The sequence below is a fragment of the Grammomys surdaster genome, unplaced genomic scaffold, assembly GCF_004785775.1.
Source record: "Grammomys surdaster isolate TR1022 unplaced genomic scaffold, NIH_TR_1.0 213, whole genome shotgun sequence".
Lineage (NCBI taxonomy): Eukaryota > Metazoa > Chordata > Mammalia > Rodentia > Muridae > Grammomys > Grammomys surdaster.
The window spans coordinates 2,235,083-2,255,075 of NW_021604658.1; the positions used below are offsets into that span (position 1 = coordinate 2,235,083).

The window sequence follows — 19,993 nt, forward strand, 5'->3', positions numbered from 1 at the left end:
TAGTGTACTGGCCTGGTAAGGAATATTTGTTGTTCCAGTGGACTTGTCATCATCTGTGTATTTGTTTAAGTAAGGTTCTCTGGGATTCCTCCCATAGATTATAGCAGGACAAAAAAATCCTACTCAATGCCATCATCCTGATCAATAAATCAAACATCACCAAAGTCGTTCCCTGTTCACTTCTTTGTTATACCAAACCACAGTTCTAGCTTTTATGGTATTCACTTGCATTTGAAAAATACTTTTACTCCAGAGCAGCCCTTAAATACGTTCCATTTGATGTAAATGGAATTCATGTTGTTGACATATTTTGTTTCTGTAATGTCATTTTTAAAATTCTGTTCATGTTGGAAGATGGTTGTTCTTCAAACTGTAGTCTTGGCTTACTTGGAGTTTGTGCTTTGCAGCTTAGACTCTGGGATCACAGACCATGCCCTGCCTAGCTTCCTGTTCTGAGAGTTGTTTTCTATGGCGGACAGTTAACTCAGTTTTGAAGTGCTTGAGGCTAACCTTTTTGATAGGTTCTACTTCCTCTGCCCACTCATTTCTTTGTGCAGACATGCTGCCATTGGCTGTTGGTTATTGTGCCTGACATTATTACTAAAGTACAGTCATGTGGTTTCTGGTTTGGAAATTATTAATTCTGATGATGCAACGAGCATTTTCTAATGTTTCTTGTTAAAAATGTATATTCATTTTGGATTGGAGATTCTCAGTCATTCCATATGTGGAACTTTTATGGTGCTTTTCTTCTTCTGTTACATCTTTATAAGGCCTCACAAATATAGCCCACAGTAGCCTGGAACTCATAACCCTCCTGCCTTACCCTCTGGAGGGCTATATCGTATGTACTCCAGCATAACCAGCCACGGGGATCTTCACTGGATCCTTGACCCCAGTGTGGCCATGCCATTTCATTTCTTCAGGAAGACTTCACATGTTGATACTTATTTTCTGGAGAGTTGCATGGTCTCCTTAGTAGTGTCTGATTTTAAGACTGAGGTATTTTACATGGAGAGATTATGGTGACCACACTAGAGACTCCTGTAATATAAAATATCATTTAAACGTGAACTCGTTCTGTCAGCTACTGTCCCCGTCTCTCAAACATCTCCCTCTGCAGCAGGGAGCCACTTATGCTTCAAGCAGTTTCTCACCATTTATTCTTCACCCTGACCTCCCCTGCTTTTTCTGTGCCTCCTAGCTGGTCAGTTGCCTGTACATGCAGCCTTTCTCCTGGCAACACTGTGTGACATTTTTTTGTAGCTCACCTTTACTCTTTTTGAGAAGCTCACCCTTCCTCGTTTTAGAGGAACAGACCTCAGTCAGAGCAGTGGTTGTTTCTCTTCATGTTCTCTTTGTGTCTTCCATGTCAAAACAAAATGGGTATTGTTGTTGGTTAGTTCTAAAAATGATGTATTTACAGTTTGTGTGGGTAAACAGTCTGATGCTGGTTAAAAACAATGTAAACCTTGGAGCAGGGAGGGATTCATCTTGAAAATGAATCATGTCTTGGCTGCATTGCGTTGTTTGTGCTCTTTTTAGCAAAGTAAAGGAAACTGTTAAATAACAATTGATATAGGGTATTTCCTCTTAGTTCTTTGGAGCCAATCCAGTTTAGGTTAGGATTATGTTATCTTTTTAATTTTCCAGAGGATGTTTATTTACTTGAAGTATATTATTTATAAATCTCTCTTTAATTTCCTATCTCATTGCCTGGCTTTAGAATAGACAAGGCATTCTTATGTCTTGATTCATTAGGACACATAGCAGCCTTTAGCTTTCATTATGCATATGGAATGCACATGATGGTGACATGAGTAGTGTCTGGAGGCAAGTGCCATAGTCCCTTAGCACACTGAACCATTGTATCTGAGGTAACACCTGAGTGTCTACAGTTACTGTCTTCAGCTGCTGTCTGTGCTTACCACTGCTTTGCAGTTACCTTTGACTGTACTACTATCACGTATCACTATGCCACCATGATAAAATGGAACATGACTATACCAGAGCACCATTTTTCCTTAATAATTATATTTATTTATAACTGATAAGTATTATTCTCAGAGCACACAGCCTTTTCTAGATTTGTAAATGGTATGTCATTTAGAAATAGTGAATCTTTGACGATTATTTCTTCCCTCATCCATTTCAGTAACCTCTAGCCTTATTTAAAAGAAGCTAATGAAATCATTTCCTTAATTAACCATATCATGATCCTCTAACTCTGGTGAAAATTGTGTCTCACAGAGCTGTTAGCCGGTTAGGGTGGTCATTGTCCCAATCTGACCTCCATCCTGTCTTACCAAGGATTCAGCCCTACTTGCATTCCCTCTTAGGAAACTCCCTCTTGTTTTGTGTTTCTCTACCTGCTCCGATGCTTATCAAACTAGCCACCTAAAACTGAATTTCCTAAGTACTACTTAGAGCTGTGGCAGGGGTAAGTCTCCGTATTGCTCTTTCTTGAATATAGGAATTAATTATTGACATGGTGGTATTTCTTGTTGACGTTAAGGATGGCAGAATCTTCATGTTTTCACCTGTTATCCTGGCCCCTTGTGTATCAGGTGGTAAAATGTAGACTCAAAGAAGTTATTCCTAGGGAAACAGTGTATTTTGTTATTTTCTAAATTATTCTTTAACACAGCATTATGGCATTTTTATTCATGTATTAAAAACCAATTTAGATTTAAATAATAACTTGTCAAAGTAAAGAAATTTTTATTCATGGTAACATTGCTTTTCATTTGATGCATGTAAGATGGTCACTTACTCAGCCACTGTGAATTAATTATTATTATTTTTAATATATGTGCTGAGGCTCTTCTGAGAGCAAGTAAATAATGGTGAACAAATCAAAATGAGTCTGTTTTCTTGCAGCTATTGACAAATTTAAAGAAGGGGAGGGGATACAGGCTGTGGTATTGCATACCTTTAATTTTGAACTCTGTAGTTAGAGACAGTTATATGTGGGTTCAAGGCCAGTCAGGTGTACATCCTGAGACCCTGTATTAAGAAGAATAGAAAAAATTAGGAAATGTGTTGAAATGATTTCAACTTTAGATTACCATCCTGTTTGTAATTGTCTCTGTGGTGATATTGAGCAAAGACCTGATGGCTGAGTGGACAGCAGAGCTTCTAAATCTCAAGCTCAGAATGTGCCTGTTGTGCTGGGGACAGCATGACAGCTGCTCTGGCCACGCACAGTGGCCCCCATGTAGTGACGTATGTACTCGGTTAATGGGAACTCAGTGGTGGGGTTTGGAATAAGTGATAGAAGACTAGTTTAGGTGATCTGAGGTGAGATTTGTATGGACGACAGCACAGTCTGAGAGTGGGGACAACTGGGAGGAGCTGACAAGGTTCAGCGAGAGAGGGCAGATGGATCCAGGCTGGTCATTAATGGTTTTGTTAGAGAACCATAGAACCATGTGCATTCTGAGTGCACATGTATTTGTGTATATGTGTGTGTGTGTGTATGTATGTATGTATTTGTATATTTGGGTGTACTTGTGTTTATGTGTCACAGGGTCTCTTCTCCAGCCCATGCTAACCTAGAACTTACTATTTAATAAACCATTGTTCTTTCTTACACATGGCAGTTCTCCTCCCTGTCCTTCCCCAGTGCTGGATCATAAGTGCTGGTATTAGCCACCACAGCTAGCTTCCATACTGTTTCTGTGGTAGAACCGTCAGGGTTTTGTTGTTGTTGTTGTTACATATTATGTCAAGTAGGAAGGATGGTTATGACATGGTGACTGGTCATGGTTCTGGTTTGAAAAGCTGGAAGAATTGATCAGTTGAAGCAGAAGGTTTGGGCGTAGGAATAGGTTGAAAGTTTTAGGTATGTTCAGCTTAAGATCTCTGCCCCTCGTCTCACCCATGGTCCTCTCTTCTTTCTGTCTAGTCACCTGTCCTGTCTTTCTCTCTTTCTTTGGAGACAGGGTCCCCTTTTGTAGCCTCAGGTGGCATGCTGGGATTACAAGTGTGTAACTGGACACTGGGTAAGACGTCCTATGTTCCTAGCACAGTTGGAATTGCTGGGAAATGATGCATCTGTATGAGGATAATGATTGGAAGGAAGGCCTCAGTCGATACAGGTGACAACACCTGCAGGATTGGAGCTCCTGGTAAGAGATGTCATCCAGAAGTCACTAACACATGACGTGAAATGGGAAATTATATACAGGAAGTAGCCAGGAGGAAGGTAGTGACTGTGCTAAGTTCCAGCATCTGGGCAAGTGAAAGTTGGGGCAGACATTCAGTTTAGTTACAGAGAAGACTGGCGAGAACAGTTTGCTGGGGTGTAAGGAACTTGTCTGAGATTTTAGTTAGAAGAGAAAATCTGCACCACACGTATTGGTTGTGTCAGGTTTTTATTCCTTCTTTTAGAATGTAATATTAACAGGAGCAAGATAGTGGAAGGAAGTTAGGGGCCATAGAAGTCATCATTTGTTTTCCATAGATGTACGTGCTGAGGCTTGATGGTGGCCAGTGGAGCTGGATGACCAGGGTGGGTCACAGATTATAGGTTCACCACTTTCTTAAATTATAATGTGGCCTTGCCTTTAACCTTCACTGACTGACTATCTGTCTGTCTGTCTGTCTGTCTGTCTGTCCTGCTGCACCTATAGTTGTACTCTTACTTCCTGTAGTTATACAGTCCTGCTTTTCCTAAGAAAAGCTGTCCTTTCTTTTCAGTTCACTGCGTTGATTGCTCAGCACCTCCATCAGGCTTATGCATTTATTTGTGATACTGAGATGAAACCCAAGGCCTTTTATCCCATTGCTGATGATTTTCTTGGTCTCTATTACCGAGCTGTGTATTGTAAGGTAATAGAGGACCTAGGGTCAGACTTCCTCATGGTGGACTTTTCCCTATGACTTCTGGGCTGTAATCTTAGACAGATTGCTCCCTCTGTCTCCTGAGACCCATTTTTTTTTTTTTTTGGCCTATGTAGCAGGGGTAATAATATGCCCAGTCTTGCAGGGTTACCATTAAAATTGCAGCGTTAGAATAATGCTTAGCGCATATGGAGCCCTTAGTAAAGAGTAACTGGTGTCACTTAAACCTTGCTGTTGTTCGTCAACAGTGTGCAGGATCGATTCATTTCCCATGCTTTAAAAAAATACAGTGTAAGTAAACAGTTCAATGGATATTATTGGATGAAATAAAAATTTGAACTTATTTTGTTGAGGCTTTTAATTGCTTTCAATATGGACATTGGCTTGTGAGTATTTCTGAAGTGGGAGATGTTAAAACTACATAGTTGAAAGTGGCACTAGTCATGGTTTCACACATGAGCTTACATAGTAGTTGGCAGATGTGCACACCTTCTTCTGCTTTTTACATTTTTCCTTAGGTGCATGAGCATGTGCATTCCTGACAGTCTTTGGGAGTTACCTGTCTTCCCTTCACCATGTGGGCCCTAGGGATTGACCTTAAGTAAGGAGTCAGACTTGGCTGCAAGCCTTTGCTCACCCACCTCACCGGCTCTGCTTACTTTTGCCATTTCTTTATTTTGTAAAATAGGTTTCCCTTTTAGGTTTAGGAATATAGTGTCCACTCTGTGATGAGACTTTTGAGGACTGATTGACCTCACTTTGTCCCTCTGTCGCTTCCCTTTTCCCTCTCTCTGTTTTTCCTAGTGTGTATAGTCCAGGCTGACCTCACTGTGTAGCTATGTGTAACTATGTGACTCATTACTTAGCTAAAGCTACCCTTTATCACTGACCCCCCTTTCTGCTACCACCTCCCAAGGTTTAAGTATGCCCCCCCAACCCAGCTTCTTTCTCTTAAACTGGTTTGGTCTGGGGAAGGAGTTGTGCTAGGCCTGCAGCATCTGACTACTGATTTTCAGTCTCTGCTCCCTCCCAAACTGAGATTTGAGGGCTTTGAAGGAGGCCTCTCATTTCTTGGACCCAGAACTGCTATGTTTCAGCAAAAGGCTTACAAGTCCAGCAGTATTTCTTCCTTTTTAGCATCTGTGTGTACAGCATTCATGTCTTACCACTTGGAGACTGTTTACACCCTTCATTTGATGGTTTATTGTAGTTATTTACTTTGGTCGATAGAGAATTTTCTTGATACAGACCGCATCACATTGTAAATGCGAAGCAGCCACACAGCTCCACCTCATACAGCTTCACCTTCTAGTAGAGTCAGAACCAGTGTGCCGCATCTTGACTGTTCCTCAGAATCACTGTTTACTTGTGGACTGAAGTTTCCATGAGTGTTTTAATTTTTGCCAAGAAAAATCAATCATGTGCACTGAAGTTCTGCTTTAAATTTCATGCCTCATCTGACACAGAGTATATAAACGGTGCAGACACGTCATGTGGGAGAGCCCTCCTTGGGTCGCTTAGCACCTGGGATTTGCTCATTCCTTGTAGCCTGTTGCCTGAGGTCAATGCAGCCTTGCTTCTGATCTGTTGTTTTAAAAACCTAATGTTTTCTGGGCTCCTGAGGAATCCTCTGAAAATGTTGGCATAGTTCTATACTCATTTTGACATTTACTATATACCAACAGCATCCACATTTTAAATATTTTCTTCTCTTTTCTGTCATTGTGCAGAGATAGCAGATGAGTTCTTTATGCAAATGTTTGGAAAAGGGCGACCACACACTACAAGATGTCTAATTTAAAAGCCACATAGGAAACCAAGATGTGGTGACACAGCCTATGATTAAGTACTCTGGAGGATGAGGCAGGAGGATTGTCATGAGTTTGGGACCAGCCTATGCTGATATGTGATATCTCATCTCAAATTTTTTTAAACCACTAATTGAAAAAAGAAAGATAGCAGCTGTAGTAGCTCATAGTCTTTATAGCAGTTTGAAGTTCATAGAAGTGTTAAGAGGGACAAATAGTGCCTAAAATGGCTCAGTGTGTAGTTTTTCTACATACATACAAATTTATCCTGCAGGACCCACCTCTAGTTCCAGCACTTGGGAGGCGTGGTCAAGAGGATCCCTGGAGCGAGCTGACTGGGTACCCAGTCTTTGGTCTGCAAAGCTTCAGGGTCTGTGAGAGACCCTGGGGGCGGGAGGAGCAATAGAACAAGAACCAGGACACAGAACTTCTATTCTCAGGTGTGCATGGACAGACAGATGTGCATGCGCACACACAAGCAGGCACTCACACTAGCAAAACGCAGGTGTATGTAGTGCCATGAGTGAGAGAAGTAAGGTAGGCTGTGAAAACCCTCAGAAGCCTGGTAAAGTACACACTGTACACACTAAAGTGTTTTAAAAATAAAATTAAACCCAATTTAAATACTATAATCTTTTATGTTGTTTAGCTAAACTCCTTCAAAATAAATGCCACAAGAAAACCTGAAATAAATACCAACTTAATGTAATTAGCACTTGATGCAAATATAATCTTTCATTTGCTTTTTTCTGCTTTTGAATACAAATTTGCATTTGCAAATCATGAACAGTTTAGGTTTATTATTTAATGGTTAATGAGACATGCCTCTAGAGGGCAGTGTGTTGTCAGCTTTTCAGTTACTGTAATCAAGGCTTGAACCTGGGTACCCTGGGAGCAGATGCCATGGCATCTCCTTGTTATTCTGTTTTCTGCAGTTTGTTCTCCAAATTCTTCATAAGGAATTGGATTTTCTATTACTATCAACTTACAGCTCTTTAGAGTACTTTGTATAGATGTTCAGTTCCTATGTGTGATTGGCTGCTGTCTATAGAAACATTTTAGTTGTGTTATTTCATAAGTGCTATCAGTGTGGTCCCAGCCCTCCTGTCCTGGAGCATGTGTGCCCTGCTTTTTTATAAACCAGCCATTGACTAGATGCCATGATTCAGGCACTGTTAGAACTGTTAATTCACCTCTCTTTTCTCACCACTGATTGGCCCTGGCCGTCCTGCTGCACTGTCCATTCCGCAGTGGCCTCTGCTTTCAGCCTCATCACTTCTTCTCCACTGTTTTCCTTTGTGCCCTTTTCTAGAAATCCTGTGAGATGAATCTTCGGTCTCCTGACTTCGGCCTGGAGCTCCTATTTGTGCTTTGTAGTTTTGTATTTGTGAGGGGTTCCCCATTGCTACCTTCTGTGTCCTATTGCATTCTCATCCCCACAGTGTATTCTAACAGAGACTTTTCTATTGTTATCGAGTCTTTTTCTTGTGTTACAGCTTTTTGTCTGTTTAACTGTTTTCTCCATTGTTTTGTTCTTCCTTCTTTGTCATTGTTGTTTTAATTGTTCTAAGTCCTGACTGACACTGAATTCAGACTGGGTAGATTTGGAAGTATTGCACCTAGATCTCATTGCTGTGATTAAACCAAAATGCTCACTTCAGTGTCCTGGAATCGTTGACTGACTACTACATAAAAATTACTGTTTTAGTCTTTAGTTTTATAACTGATTTGCTTTTATTTCATTATTTAATTTTCTTAACTGCTGAGCTTTCTTTCCAGCCCCCAACTCAGTCGTTATGAGCACTGTCTGATCTTCCAGAGTACTTGTGTTCAACTCCTGTTACCTACATGTTAACTCACAATTGTCTGTAACTTCAGTCCTCAGGAATTTAATGTCATTGCATGTGGCGCACATACACAGACACACGCAAATACACATACATATGAAGTAAAAGACAATACAAAATGATTAATTATTTTCGCTGTAAAGGGATCAGTCTGTCTTCTATTTTAGGTACAAAAAACTCTGAGTTGGTTTTGATAATTGTGAGAGGTAAAATATTTCAGTGTCTAGAATAAAACAAAGATCTGGAGAAACTATCATTTCCTTTTCTAAGAGCAAGTAGGAATTCTATTCTAGTTCAGTTGCCCTAGAGATAGTTTTGGGAGTCACAGAGGCAGACATTTTAATTGTTTATGTGAAAGACAAAATGTTATATCGATAACTCATCACAAAGGAAACTAAGAAGGTTGTTCTTTTAGTACTCATGAGAAGTAAATTTGGAAACAATGTTTCTAATAATTGGTCTTGAAAAAAGTAGAGAAGTCAATGAGAGTTAGTAAACTTCTCAGGACACTTAACTTAGTGCTGTTAATTACTTACTACACCTAAGCAACCGAGTTAGTTAAAGTTGAGTGTACTAGGCAGAGAAGTATTGAGGTTTAGTGTTCTGAACAGGAATTGTAAATCTGTTGTTGGTACTTTTAGTTTACAAAATGGTTAAAATATGAAAGACAAGAGAAAAAGAAGAGTGGGGTCACACTGTGCCAGGGTTATGTACACTGAGAAGTGGGAGGTAGGATGGTTCCCTGGGCTCCAAGGTGGATGGTGTGGGAGCTGGAAGGCGACAAGGAAAGGAAAGGGATTTCAGGTTCATTGGAAGAGCTGCTCACTTTGGCTCAAGTGTTTGTGCAGGTGAGAATCTTTCAAGCCACAATGAGGCACCAGAGAGAAGTATTTCAGAGTGGACAGAGGAGTCCTGTGAGCATGGCTTCTCTGATGACTGCAGAAGAGGCCAGCTTTTGATGTTCACTGTCAAGATCTATCCTGGGTAACAAGTGATTTACAGTTGTTCACTCTAGCATCGACATGGCATGGGTTGAAACTGGTTCACCTTTTATAAAAATCATAGATGTGGAAAAAAGATCAGATGTCAGGGTAGATAATGAATATGGTATTCCTAAAGTGATCCAGGACCTCACAGTTGAAAATCCCAGGGAGACTAGGGCTTGCTCCCTTGCAGGTGTGCTGTGTCCAAGGCTGTTCGCGGAAAGACCTGTGCTCTAGTGCGCAAGGCTATTCTACAGAAAGAGTTTTAATGTATAGAGGTTAATTTATGAATACACTTTTGCAAACTAATTCATCTAGATCTTGAATTAATTCTAATATTCATAAAATGTGCTAAATTTATAATATTTATTTTATTTTTGCTAACAGTTCGATTTCAGGAATTTTTGGTTATGTGGGGAGCTAAAATTGAGCATTAGTTTCCTGTTTGTTTGTTTTTTTCTTTTCCTTTACTGGTGTATCTAAGCACCTGTTTTCAAGCTGGAAATGAAAATACATTTGAATACAAATGGGTTTATCTTCCTTTCTTCAGAAACTGCTGATGTGGCCTCTTCGCACCCTACTCCAGTCTCTGTATGCCCTTGAGATCTGGTGTTCTTTCCCATCTGAAGGAAATGCATCTTTGACACTTCTCATGACCTGAGTCATGATGCTGAAATAGAGCCAGAAAATATTCTTAACAGTCATGGGTAATAAGCAGGAAGGCTTCCGTTAGCAGTGGAGGAGGGTGAGGGGCCAGAGAACAGTAGTGCCTGGGAGATGTGTGGAGAAGAAAGCCTGCCATTTTAATTTTTAATCTTTAATTTTTTATTATTAAGAAGTTGGTTACATTTTGTAGTTATGTTTGTTATTCAACATAACATATGTATTTGCTTTTTGTAAAATTATTTTCAAGAAACAGCCTTGTAGCCCAGGCTATCCTTAAACTTTCTGTGTAGCCAAAGGAAGGAAAGATCAATCTTTGATCCTGCAGCCTCCCCCTGTTGAGTACCAGGGTTACAGGTGTTGTCATCATGTAAAACTTTGATTTTAATATGTAATTGTCCCTCAGAAGGGATGGTTTAAAAAGTTCATATTGTCACTTCTTTAGTTTTCCATGTGTTACTTAGTGCCCTTCTTTATAGGGTTTTTTACTGGCACTTCTCTGCAGTCTCTAAACTTGGGTAATAGAGAAAGGAGGGTTTCCATGAATTCAGGGTCCTACTGGGAAAATGTTCAAACCAACTTGCATAAAGAAAAAGAAGGTATGCTTTATTGATTGCAGCTAATTCGGTGCACAGTGTGGTTGCTTGTTTGTTTGTTTCTGAATGAATTCCTGATACTTTTATACATCGTATGTGTGCCTGTGTAAATGAAGTAGTGTTTGGTAAATCTGCCTCCTCCCTTGTCATGATACAAATTAATTGTGAGATAAAGAGCACCTGCCCAGCGTTGCTGAGGTGTGATGCTGTGCTTTGCGTTTCTTGTGCCGGTCTGGTCTCAGGAATGTCAGGCTCTGATGTTTTGAAATATGCAGTTTTAACCTTTGAACTGAGCTTGCTTCAGAAGAGAGTGCAGTTTTCCATGGTGCTCTTTTGGTTATTTCGAGATGGATTATTGCTGACCTGGCACTGGCTCTTTATCTGTTGCTTGCTTCAATTTCAAGGCGATTCTGCCTCAGCCTCTCAGGAGCATCTTAATAAATTTCTTTGCTTCTATAATGTAGTCATGCTCTGAGATAATAAACTAAAGCAGTGAATGTCCATAGTCTTTATTCACTTGGTTTTAACTTGTTTTGGTTGTGTGATCATGAATAGATCATTTTCTTTAAAATGTTTTTCATTAATGTTAAAATGTACAATTTTTGAAAAATGCTGCTGGGCGGTGGTGGCGCACACCTTTAATCCCAGCACTTGGGAGGCAGAGGCAGGCGGATTTCTGAGTTCAAGAGTTTGAGGCTAGCCTGGTCTACAGAGTGAGTTCCAGGACAGCCAGGGCTACACAGAGAAACCCTGTCTCGAAAAACAAAACAAAACAAACAAACAAACAAAAAGAAAAATGCAGTAGAATTCTCACATTTTCTCTTTTGTGCTCTTTTTCTCCCTCTGCATCCCTGAGCCATGTAGCCATCCGCTCCTCGCACAGCTCCCTGGTAGCTTATTATTAACCTCCCTCCCTCACCCCTCACTCCTCCGCAGACTGCCCTCTGGGAGTACATTATACTTACTGTGCATGCAAGCTTTGTAATGGTGACTTTCTTCTTAAATTTTACTGTTATATATCAGGCTCCTAAGTCCAACAAATTCATTTTAGCTTCCAGGAAGTGTTTGCATTTACACATTAAAATAGCATGCAGTACTTCAGAGTAAGGAATAGGTGAGAATATTCTGAGAATCAGGAAAAACAGCTAGAGAATTACTTGATGACCTATGGACACAAGTATCCTGTGTTAGTTATAAATATATGTTCAAAACAATCACATGATGGCATAATACCAGTTCTCTTGCAAGTATACATTTGATTTTCCTTGATACTGGGGAGCACTAGATGGTGAGTTCTAGGCCATTCTGTGTATAGTAGTAGAATATCATTAATAACTGTCTCCACCTGAAAAACATGCATTGTTTTTCCCTTAAGTACTTGTAGTCATTACTATGGTACCAGTAAGTTTTCTTTTAAAAAAAAAGCAATAAATGTTTTTGCTGCTTTTCTTACACTGTTACAGTGTTTTGTCATCTGCTACCTTCCCAGGAAGCAATAATCACTGCAGTAAGAACTGGAGTTGGGATCGTCCTTGGGTATTTTGTCTCTTTTTAAGTCTGCACAGTTGTTTGGTAAAGTGTGTCCAGCCTCCGTGTCCAGGGCTAATTTTCTTTCCATCTCCTGCTGAGCTCCCTGGCCCGTACAGCCTGGTCTATGGGTCAGAAGGCTCTGTCTCCCACCAGGGCGCTGCAGTTTCCGTTTCCTACTGAGTAGATTGTAGAATATACTGGAAGATGCCTGAGAAAAGGTCAGAAAGGAGGCTGAGAGTCCAGGAACTGCAGCTGGGAAGCTTGTCATCCTCTTCTAAGAGAGGGAAAGGAGGGGGGTTAGGGGCCTGCAGGAGGGAGGGGAGCCACAGACACTCCCATTCTGACCAAAAGCAACCCATGTGCCTAGAAATTCCAGTTTGCACTGGGCACTTTAAAAAAATATATATATATATGTATGTATATATATATGCATACATATATACATATATATATACGTATATATATATATGGATTTTATTTGGTTTTGATTAAATGATAGTTGAGAGGATGACTTTAATGTTAAATTAGACCACAAGCAAGAGCTAAGCAGGCTTTCTAGCTTTGCAAGAGCCCGACTATCCAGTGATTGTTTTAGAACAAGCTACCATTGTGCTCTTTTTGACAGACTCAAGAAGTCAACTTTTCAACTCCAGAATTAACTTAAAACTCCTTGGTAAATTTTGCTGTTTTACACCCATCAAGTCCATGGTGGGATATTAAAAGCACACCGACAGTTTTGATTTTGTGTAGAATGGACAGTGCACATACACAGAGGCTCTGAAAACTTCTTACCCAGCTTTCTTTCCTCTGGAAATGGGTAGACAGGAGGACATCTATGATGTCTTAGGACATGCTCAGGTTTCACTGGATCTGGATGTTGCCGCAGCCTCTCCCTAGAGAATGGCAGGGTTTGGGTGTCCTCTTTTCTCAATTAAAATGATTTAAACTTAAAAAAAAAAAAGAGTAGGGAAAGTGTTGGGAGGAGGATGGGGATGAGGAAATATTTGGTCAAAGGGTGTTTCTATAGATTTGTTTTTTGTGGAGTGCCAGAAACCCACAATGAGTTTGGATTTGAGGGTGCCCTTGTTATTTTAATTTCCAAATACAATTGCCATTGCTTACAGCCTGGGACCTTGAGGGATCGAGAGGCAGAGCCCCTTAACTGGTAGATTCCTTCAGTGTGTGGAGATTGATGAAAACAGACCAGTTGGACTGAGAGGCATCTGGTTTACTGAGACATGGATGGTGTCTGTAGTAAGCCCTTTTCAATAGCCTGCCTGATGCCTGATGTGGGTTAGGGCCCTGTGTCCAAGGAGCACGGGAAAACCCAGGAAACTACAGACCTCCTAATTATGCTGTCCTGTGGGCACATTAATTTGCTCTTGTAAAGGAATCTTAACATCTCTGTGCCTGTTTGACCTCCTGTGCCCCAAGTGACCTCCTAAGAATCTCCTCTGGACATCCCATTGTTCCTTATCTGTGTTCTTCCTTACAGCTTTCCTTCTTAAGGAATCTTCCTATGGCTCCCACTCATGACCACTTGTATCTGGTGATTCTGTTAACCTGAGACGAAATGGGATTTTCTTGTGTCTCCCACTCTGAGCTCCTCCTTACAGGATTTCAGAGCTGTAACTGATGAACATTAGTTTTGTGGTTTTCTTTTCCTTGCTTCATGGTATGATCGAGCAGCAGAGAGGATTGGAAGGAGGGATGGCCTTTCATTCATTTGTTCATCTGTTTCCTCTCCCTGGCCAGCAGAAGTCCATGCGGTGTGCTGCTAGTAGCTCTAGCGTTCAGCAGAATGTGAAGTGCTCAGCGCTTTCAGGGTCTTGCTTCCCTGAAATGTCCCGTGCTTGGCAGTTTGCCTCGTTCACATGTTCTCACATCCCTGCATCCAGAAGCTGGGAATCTAGTCCTGGCAGCTTCTGCACAGAGGGTAAAGATAAACCAGAAAGGAGCCGAGCTTCCTCCCACATTACCTGGGAGTTGCTGCTGATGGCTTTTCCACAAATGTCCTAGTTTGTCAAAGCCCAGTAAATCTTGGAAAGTTTATTTTCCTTGTAGCATCTGTGTTTTATAATGGGTCTTTTAATTTGTTTTTACTTTGTCTGCAGGGATTTCTTTTGTCCGGAGTTTTCAGACTCTTGGCTTTTTTTTCTTTCCTGTGGAAGTGAATCCATTAATGATGACTGGTTTGGGAATATGATGCTCTGCAAACCTGCCCTGGTATGCTGCTCCTCCAGAGCTGCCACAAAGCACACTGGGTTCCCCACCCCCTGTCCATTTTCAACCTCAACGTAATCCATTTGCTTCTGAGTTTTTGTAGTATAAAATGTTTGAGGAAGTGCTATGTGGGACAGTGATGAGAACATGTGGTTCCTAGCCAACCTCACCTGTGTCCGTGGGACCTTGTGTCCGCATGAGGGATAAGCCATATCTCTGAAGCTTCCTGCTCTTTATATGCAGGTTGCATTTGTCAGGAAACACCATCTGAGGTGGTTTCTTTCCAGAGATAGAGATTTGTTTCCGATAAGCATAGTAGGTCAGTGCTGGAATCCTGAAGCGACTCTCTTTCAGTTCAGACTGTAACAGTACAATCAATGACAGTAAACACAACTGAAAACAGGTCAGCCTGAAGAGCCAAAGCTGCAGCAGGATGAGATTGTTTTGTTTTTACAATTCAGATTTTTAAATGATTTTCTGTTTTGCCATAGAATTTCTGCTTTAATTTGTCAAGAAACCATCTTATTGGAATTTGGTCTTTTTCCCCCAACCCCCAATGAGATGCCTATCTATCATGGAGACTGGTTTACCTCTAAGGGATCAAAGCTCTGGTGGATTTGGATAAAGACCCAAAAGCCTGAAGGCTTATATGCAAGTTTATCTCTATAGACTAAGCCCGAAAAGCTGGGGTGGGAGCCTCAGAGGAGCTTGTTTTCTCAGGAGACTTGTGGGACTTCCTCTGTCTGGCTGTGCAGGAATCCTGGGAAGATCCATTCTCTCTCACAGTGTTTCTCACTCGCAGGGCTCGTGTCAGCTGGAATGGGAAGTATGATCGTGTGCCAAGTGTTTTGTAGATCTTAAGGCTTCCCCTAAAGCTGCTGGTAGGCAGTGTCTGCTCTGTGACGATGAGGGACAGGGACAGAGAGGAAGGAGCCTTGCTGATGTGAGCACTTGTACAGCGGCCATCTTCTCGAATGCCTCTGTTTTCCCATTTTCCTAAACTGGAGTTTGCAGAAAGAAAGGGTAGAGTAGATGGAATCCAAGTTCACAGACTTAGAACATCCTTGTGCTCACTCTCACTGTGAGACTTGTGGCACAGAGAGCTAGCCTTGGTTTACTGCAGACAAGTGTCCACATGTCTTCCTTAGGTATGGAGTTGCGGCTCCTTTCCCGATCAGCATGAGGCTGAGCAGGGCCCAAATCCCTGCACTCACTCACTTGCCCCGTTACCTCCGCCCCTTTTAAGGCTCATTCCATAGCCTATGTTGGTTTTGAACCCCTGCCTGGGCCTTTCAACTGCTGAGATTTTTGCCAGTGCTACCGTGCTTGGCCTTTTCTGAAGTATTTTGAGATCTCTCCAAAAGTGAATTTTCCCCTATTGGGGTGTGTGTGTGTGTGTGTGTGTGCGTGTGTGTATGAGAGAGAGAGAGAGAGAGAGAGAGAGAGAGGGAGGGAGGGCGCTCCCCTTCCTCCTCTGGAAAATAGATTTAATTCATTTGGCAAATGCTTATTGAACTGTTGATTGCATGTCTGCTACTGAAACTTGTCTGTGTTGTGCCTCGTTTACTAATTCGATACCATCATTCATGATTCTTTTTTTTATCCTTCAATTTCTATTTGACAAGGAAACTCCTGTATGTGCAAAATTTATGTGCTTCATCTCCCTTTTTAAGTTGTCCTTTAAAACAATAACAATAACTCCTTCTCTTTGTCTCTGAGCGGTTTCTCAGATGTCAGCTGTAACATGTTTTTCCCATCATCTGTTCATTTTCTTCTCTCTCCCTCCCCCCACTCCACCACCATGGACTTGCTGATCAGCACTGAGTTCAGGCTATGATCCCAATCAGCCTCCGACTGTGGAGTTAAAGAAGCAGGAATACCAAGAGACACATCGTCTCCCTTGTTAGTGTCTTCTCTGCAGTCGTTTAATCTCATGTCTACACCGGTTACGGGGCATTTCCTGTCCGGGGTTCTTTTCCCTAGTAGTGGAGTTCTCTGCCTGTGCGGTAGGACTTTCTATCTTCATTTCTGTGGTTTCTGATTGTGTTATGTAGCCCAGGTTAACTTTGTAGTCCATTCATCTTTCCTTTAAGGCTCTCTCTTGTGTATGTGTAGCATAGTTATAACTGCTGCCTTTTGTATCACAGCTAAGGTGTGAATTACTTCTACTACTTTTATGAAATTGGAATTTGCTAGTATGGGGAGGCAGAGATTGTTGTGCCTGAGTTTTTTTATCAGTCCTAGCATGGCTTAACACATTGATTCTAGGGAGCGGACCTGTGTCTTTGAGAAGCAGCACTTTGTTACCCATGTCTGCATGTCTTTCAGGGCCACATAGTTAGTTTGATCATTGATATAGTCAAAGGCCTCTTGGCCTAACTGCACAAAAAAGGTCATGCTTAACAACAGTAGAGAGAAACTCCAAAATTGTGGGAGCCTACCACAGGCTATGTCTACATACAACTCCGTTGACATGTCGTCAGGTGGTGCTCATTGCATTGTATATATTCAAGTTTTAGGGCATGGAACTTTCTGGAATTCTCTTCCTGACACCATTTTTCATTGAATTTGTATTTGTGATACAAATTAGGGAGAACTATCCATACTTGTCCGTACCTTTCAAAAGACAAACCAGTTTCTTTTATAGTTCTTATAGTAAGGTGAAATAGTGAGGTTTCGTCAGAACAGTGACCTGTCCAAGGATGAGAAAAAAACAATGCTATTTTTAGAAATAAGAATTCTGGGGCCCATGAAATCTGGCAAATTGCTGATGTATAAGTGTGCAAACCTGAGGTTCAATCTGTAGTGCTCATGTAAAAAGCCATGTCCAACAGCACAGATAGATATTCTTAGTGTTGAGGGTGAAATATACCGGAGAGCTCACTCTCCAGCCTACCTAACTGAGTCAGCATGTTGGGTTCAGTCCAAGACCCTGTCTTAGAAAGTAAAGTGAAGCTCAACTCAGGAAGATGCCCAACATGGACCTTTGTGTGTACACATGCATGCATGTACTGGTGTGCACATGTATACAACAAAATGAGAAGCAAAAATCCACCTGCAAGCTCTAAGACTAGTTGCTATGGTTACTTCTGTGACCTATAATGTTGGTTTCTTCTAGTCCATATGAAGTTTTAGAATACTTGTATCAATTTCCTTTAAATTTCATCTTCCTTGCTTGTTTGCTTGTTTATTCATTCATTTGTTTATATATTCATTTGCATTTCTGTAGATACTAGACAACAATTTGTAGGAAGTTGATTTCTTTTACCCTGTGGGCTCTGGAGACCACTCAGGTCGTCGGGGCTCTGGAGCAAATGCCCTTCCCCACTTAGCCATCCCACCAGCCCTTGATTTCTTTCTTAAATGAAAACCTTTTCAGAGGGAGGGATGCTTCCATCAGTGAAAACCTTTTCAGAGGGAGGGATGCTTCCATCAGTGATGCTCTGGTTTCTGTTTCTTTTTGTAGGGAAACTGAACAGCCAAGACTCTTACAATAACTTTACCAACAACAATCCTGGAAACCCCCGACTTTCTCCCCTCCCCAGCTTGATGGTAGTGACGCCTCTTGCACAAATCAAACAGCCAATGACATTGGGGACCATCACGAAACGAACAGGGTAAGGCCTCAAGCTTGATGCTGTTTCCACAGCCACTGTAAAGGGTGGGATGGATGGAAATTGAATGTGCTTTTTTTTTTCATTGTGTGTTTCTGATTATGTCCTTCATTTCCAGCCACATGACACTCAATGGCAGTGAGTTAGTACAGAGTTCAGAATGCACACAATCATGCTCACTCACACAAACATGCTCACATACAGCTGTGTACACAGATCCATAGTAAGAAGCAAAGCATCGACAAGTTGTGAAAACCAGTATTGGCTAATGAAAACCAGACTCCTCCACACAGCCACACTTTCTGTTTTGTGGCGTGGCATTGTCTGATTGTACAGTTGATTTTCTTGGCCCTTGCCAACACACTGCCCACAACACAATGCATTTTGAGAGGTTCAGATATTAAGGAAAGCTTCCTAGATGACAACTGAAGTCTATGAGATTCACCTACTCACTTTGTGTTGGGTATTACTACCCCTACTCCTCCCCCACCCCCACCCCACACATATTTACGTTCCTCATCCATTGTTAGAGTCTGGAGAATGTACTGTTCCACATGGCTGAAGACCAGAACAAGATTGCTCCCTGACACTCTTAAAGATCCTCCATAACATTCTCATAATTTTCCAGTGTTTGTTTTAGCTGTTTAGCTACCTGTTTGGAATGTGTGGATTTGAGCCTCTAAATGAATTACAGTGTTCATTGACATATGATATTACTAGATATTCAGTAGCATGGTAATACTGACTATTTTGGACTATTGAATTTGTATTTCTGTAGTCATTTCTATAGCCATACTATTTTCCTCAATATATAATGTTTTTAATTGTGTTAGAAGTGGGAAAAGGTATATATTAAAATTCTGTATTAAAATAATGTAGAGAAAGCCCTGTCTTGCCCCCAAATAGTCCTTAGGTTCTCCCTCATGAAAAAAATGGACTACATTATCTGGCCACTGTGTTGACACAATGCTAATGTAAAAGTGCTTATGCAAGTCATTTTTCTTAGAAGAACTGTTGTGGTTCCTAGGTACCAGATTGCACTGTCACATAGGCCTTCAACCTAGTTGACATGGTGTTTATGAGTAAGGCAGGTCTGCAGACAGAAGCAGGCTGAGTTTATAATGTTTTAAGGGGAATAAAAGGGAAAACATCCTGAAGATCTACTTTCCAAATCACAGCTTATTGCACCATTCTTAGACCTGTGTATCATGTAATTTAACTCTTTTTTTTAAACTATTTATTTATTTATTTATTTATTTATTTATTTATTATATGTAAGTACACTGTAGCTGTCTTCAGATACCCCACAAGAGAGCAATCAGATATCATTGTAGATGGTTGTGAGCCACCATGTGGTTGCTGGGATTTGAACTCATGACCTCTGGAAGAGCAGTCAGTGCTCTTAACCACTGAGCCATCTCACCAGCCCGTAATTTAACTCTTTATGTTCAGTAGAAATGTAATTTTAAGTGGTATGTTAACTTCCTTTTTTGTTAATTTGTGAGCTGTTGACCGTGATGGTCACAAAGTTTGAAGGGTGTGTGTCTTTGACTCACTGCTAGTTGACTCCTCCTCCCCAAACTTTGGACCAGTGTCTTCTCTGGGTGTAGGATCAAGTAGAAATGGTTCTTAGCCTTGAACAACAATTTTAAAGTGTATTTTTGGGCACACCAAAGTTTGCCTGAATGTTATTTAATGTTATCCACTCCAGCACTATATAATTCTAGGTATAATTATATTTTTCCTGTATCTCAGTGAAAGCATATTCTAAAATGTTCCTCAGCCGGCCAGTGGTGGCCCACGCCTTTAATCCCAGCACTTGGGAGGCAGAGGCAGGCAGATTTCCGAGTTCGAGGCCAGCCTGGTCTACAGAGTGAGTTCCAG

The 19,993-nt window shown here is 41.1% G+C and overlaps 1 protein-coding gene across 8 annotated transcripts in view; it reads left to right on the forward strand.

The window, feature by feature from the left end:
- The window catches only part of Bcas3 (BCAS3 microtubule associated cell migration factor), a 460,531-nt gene that overhangs the window by 151,976 nt on the left and 288,562 nt on the right, over nucleotides 1-19,993 (forward strand). For all 8 annotated transcript variants that reach the window (XM_028772412.1, XM_028772411.1, XM_028772415.1 and 5 more), the window contains one exon: nucleotides 17,962-18,112. In XM_028772412.1, coding sequence (XP_028628245.1) covers nucleotides 17,962-18,112 — 151 coding nt within the window. The remainder of the gene's footprint in view (nucleotides 1-17,961; nucleotides 18,113-19,993) is intronic.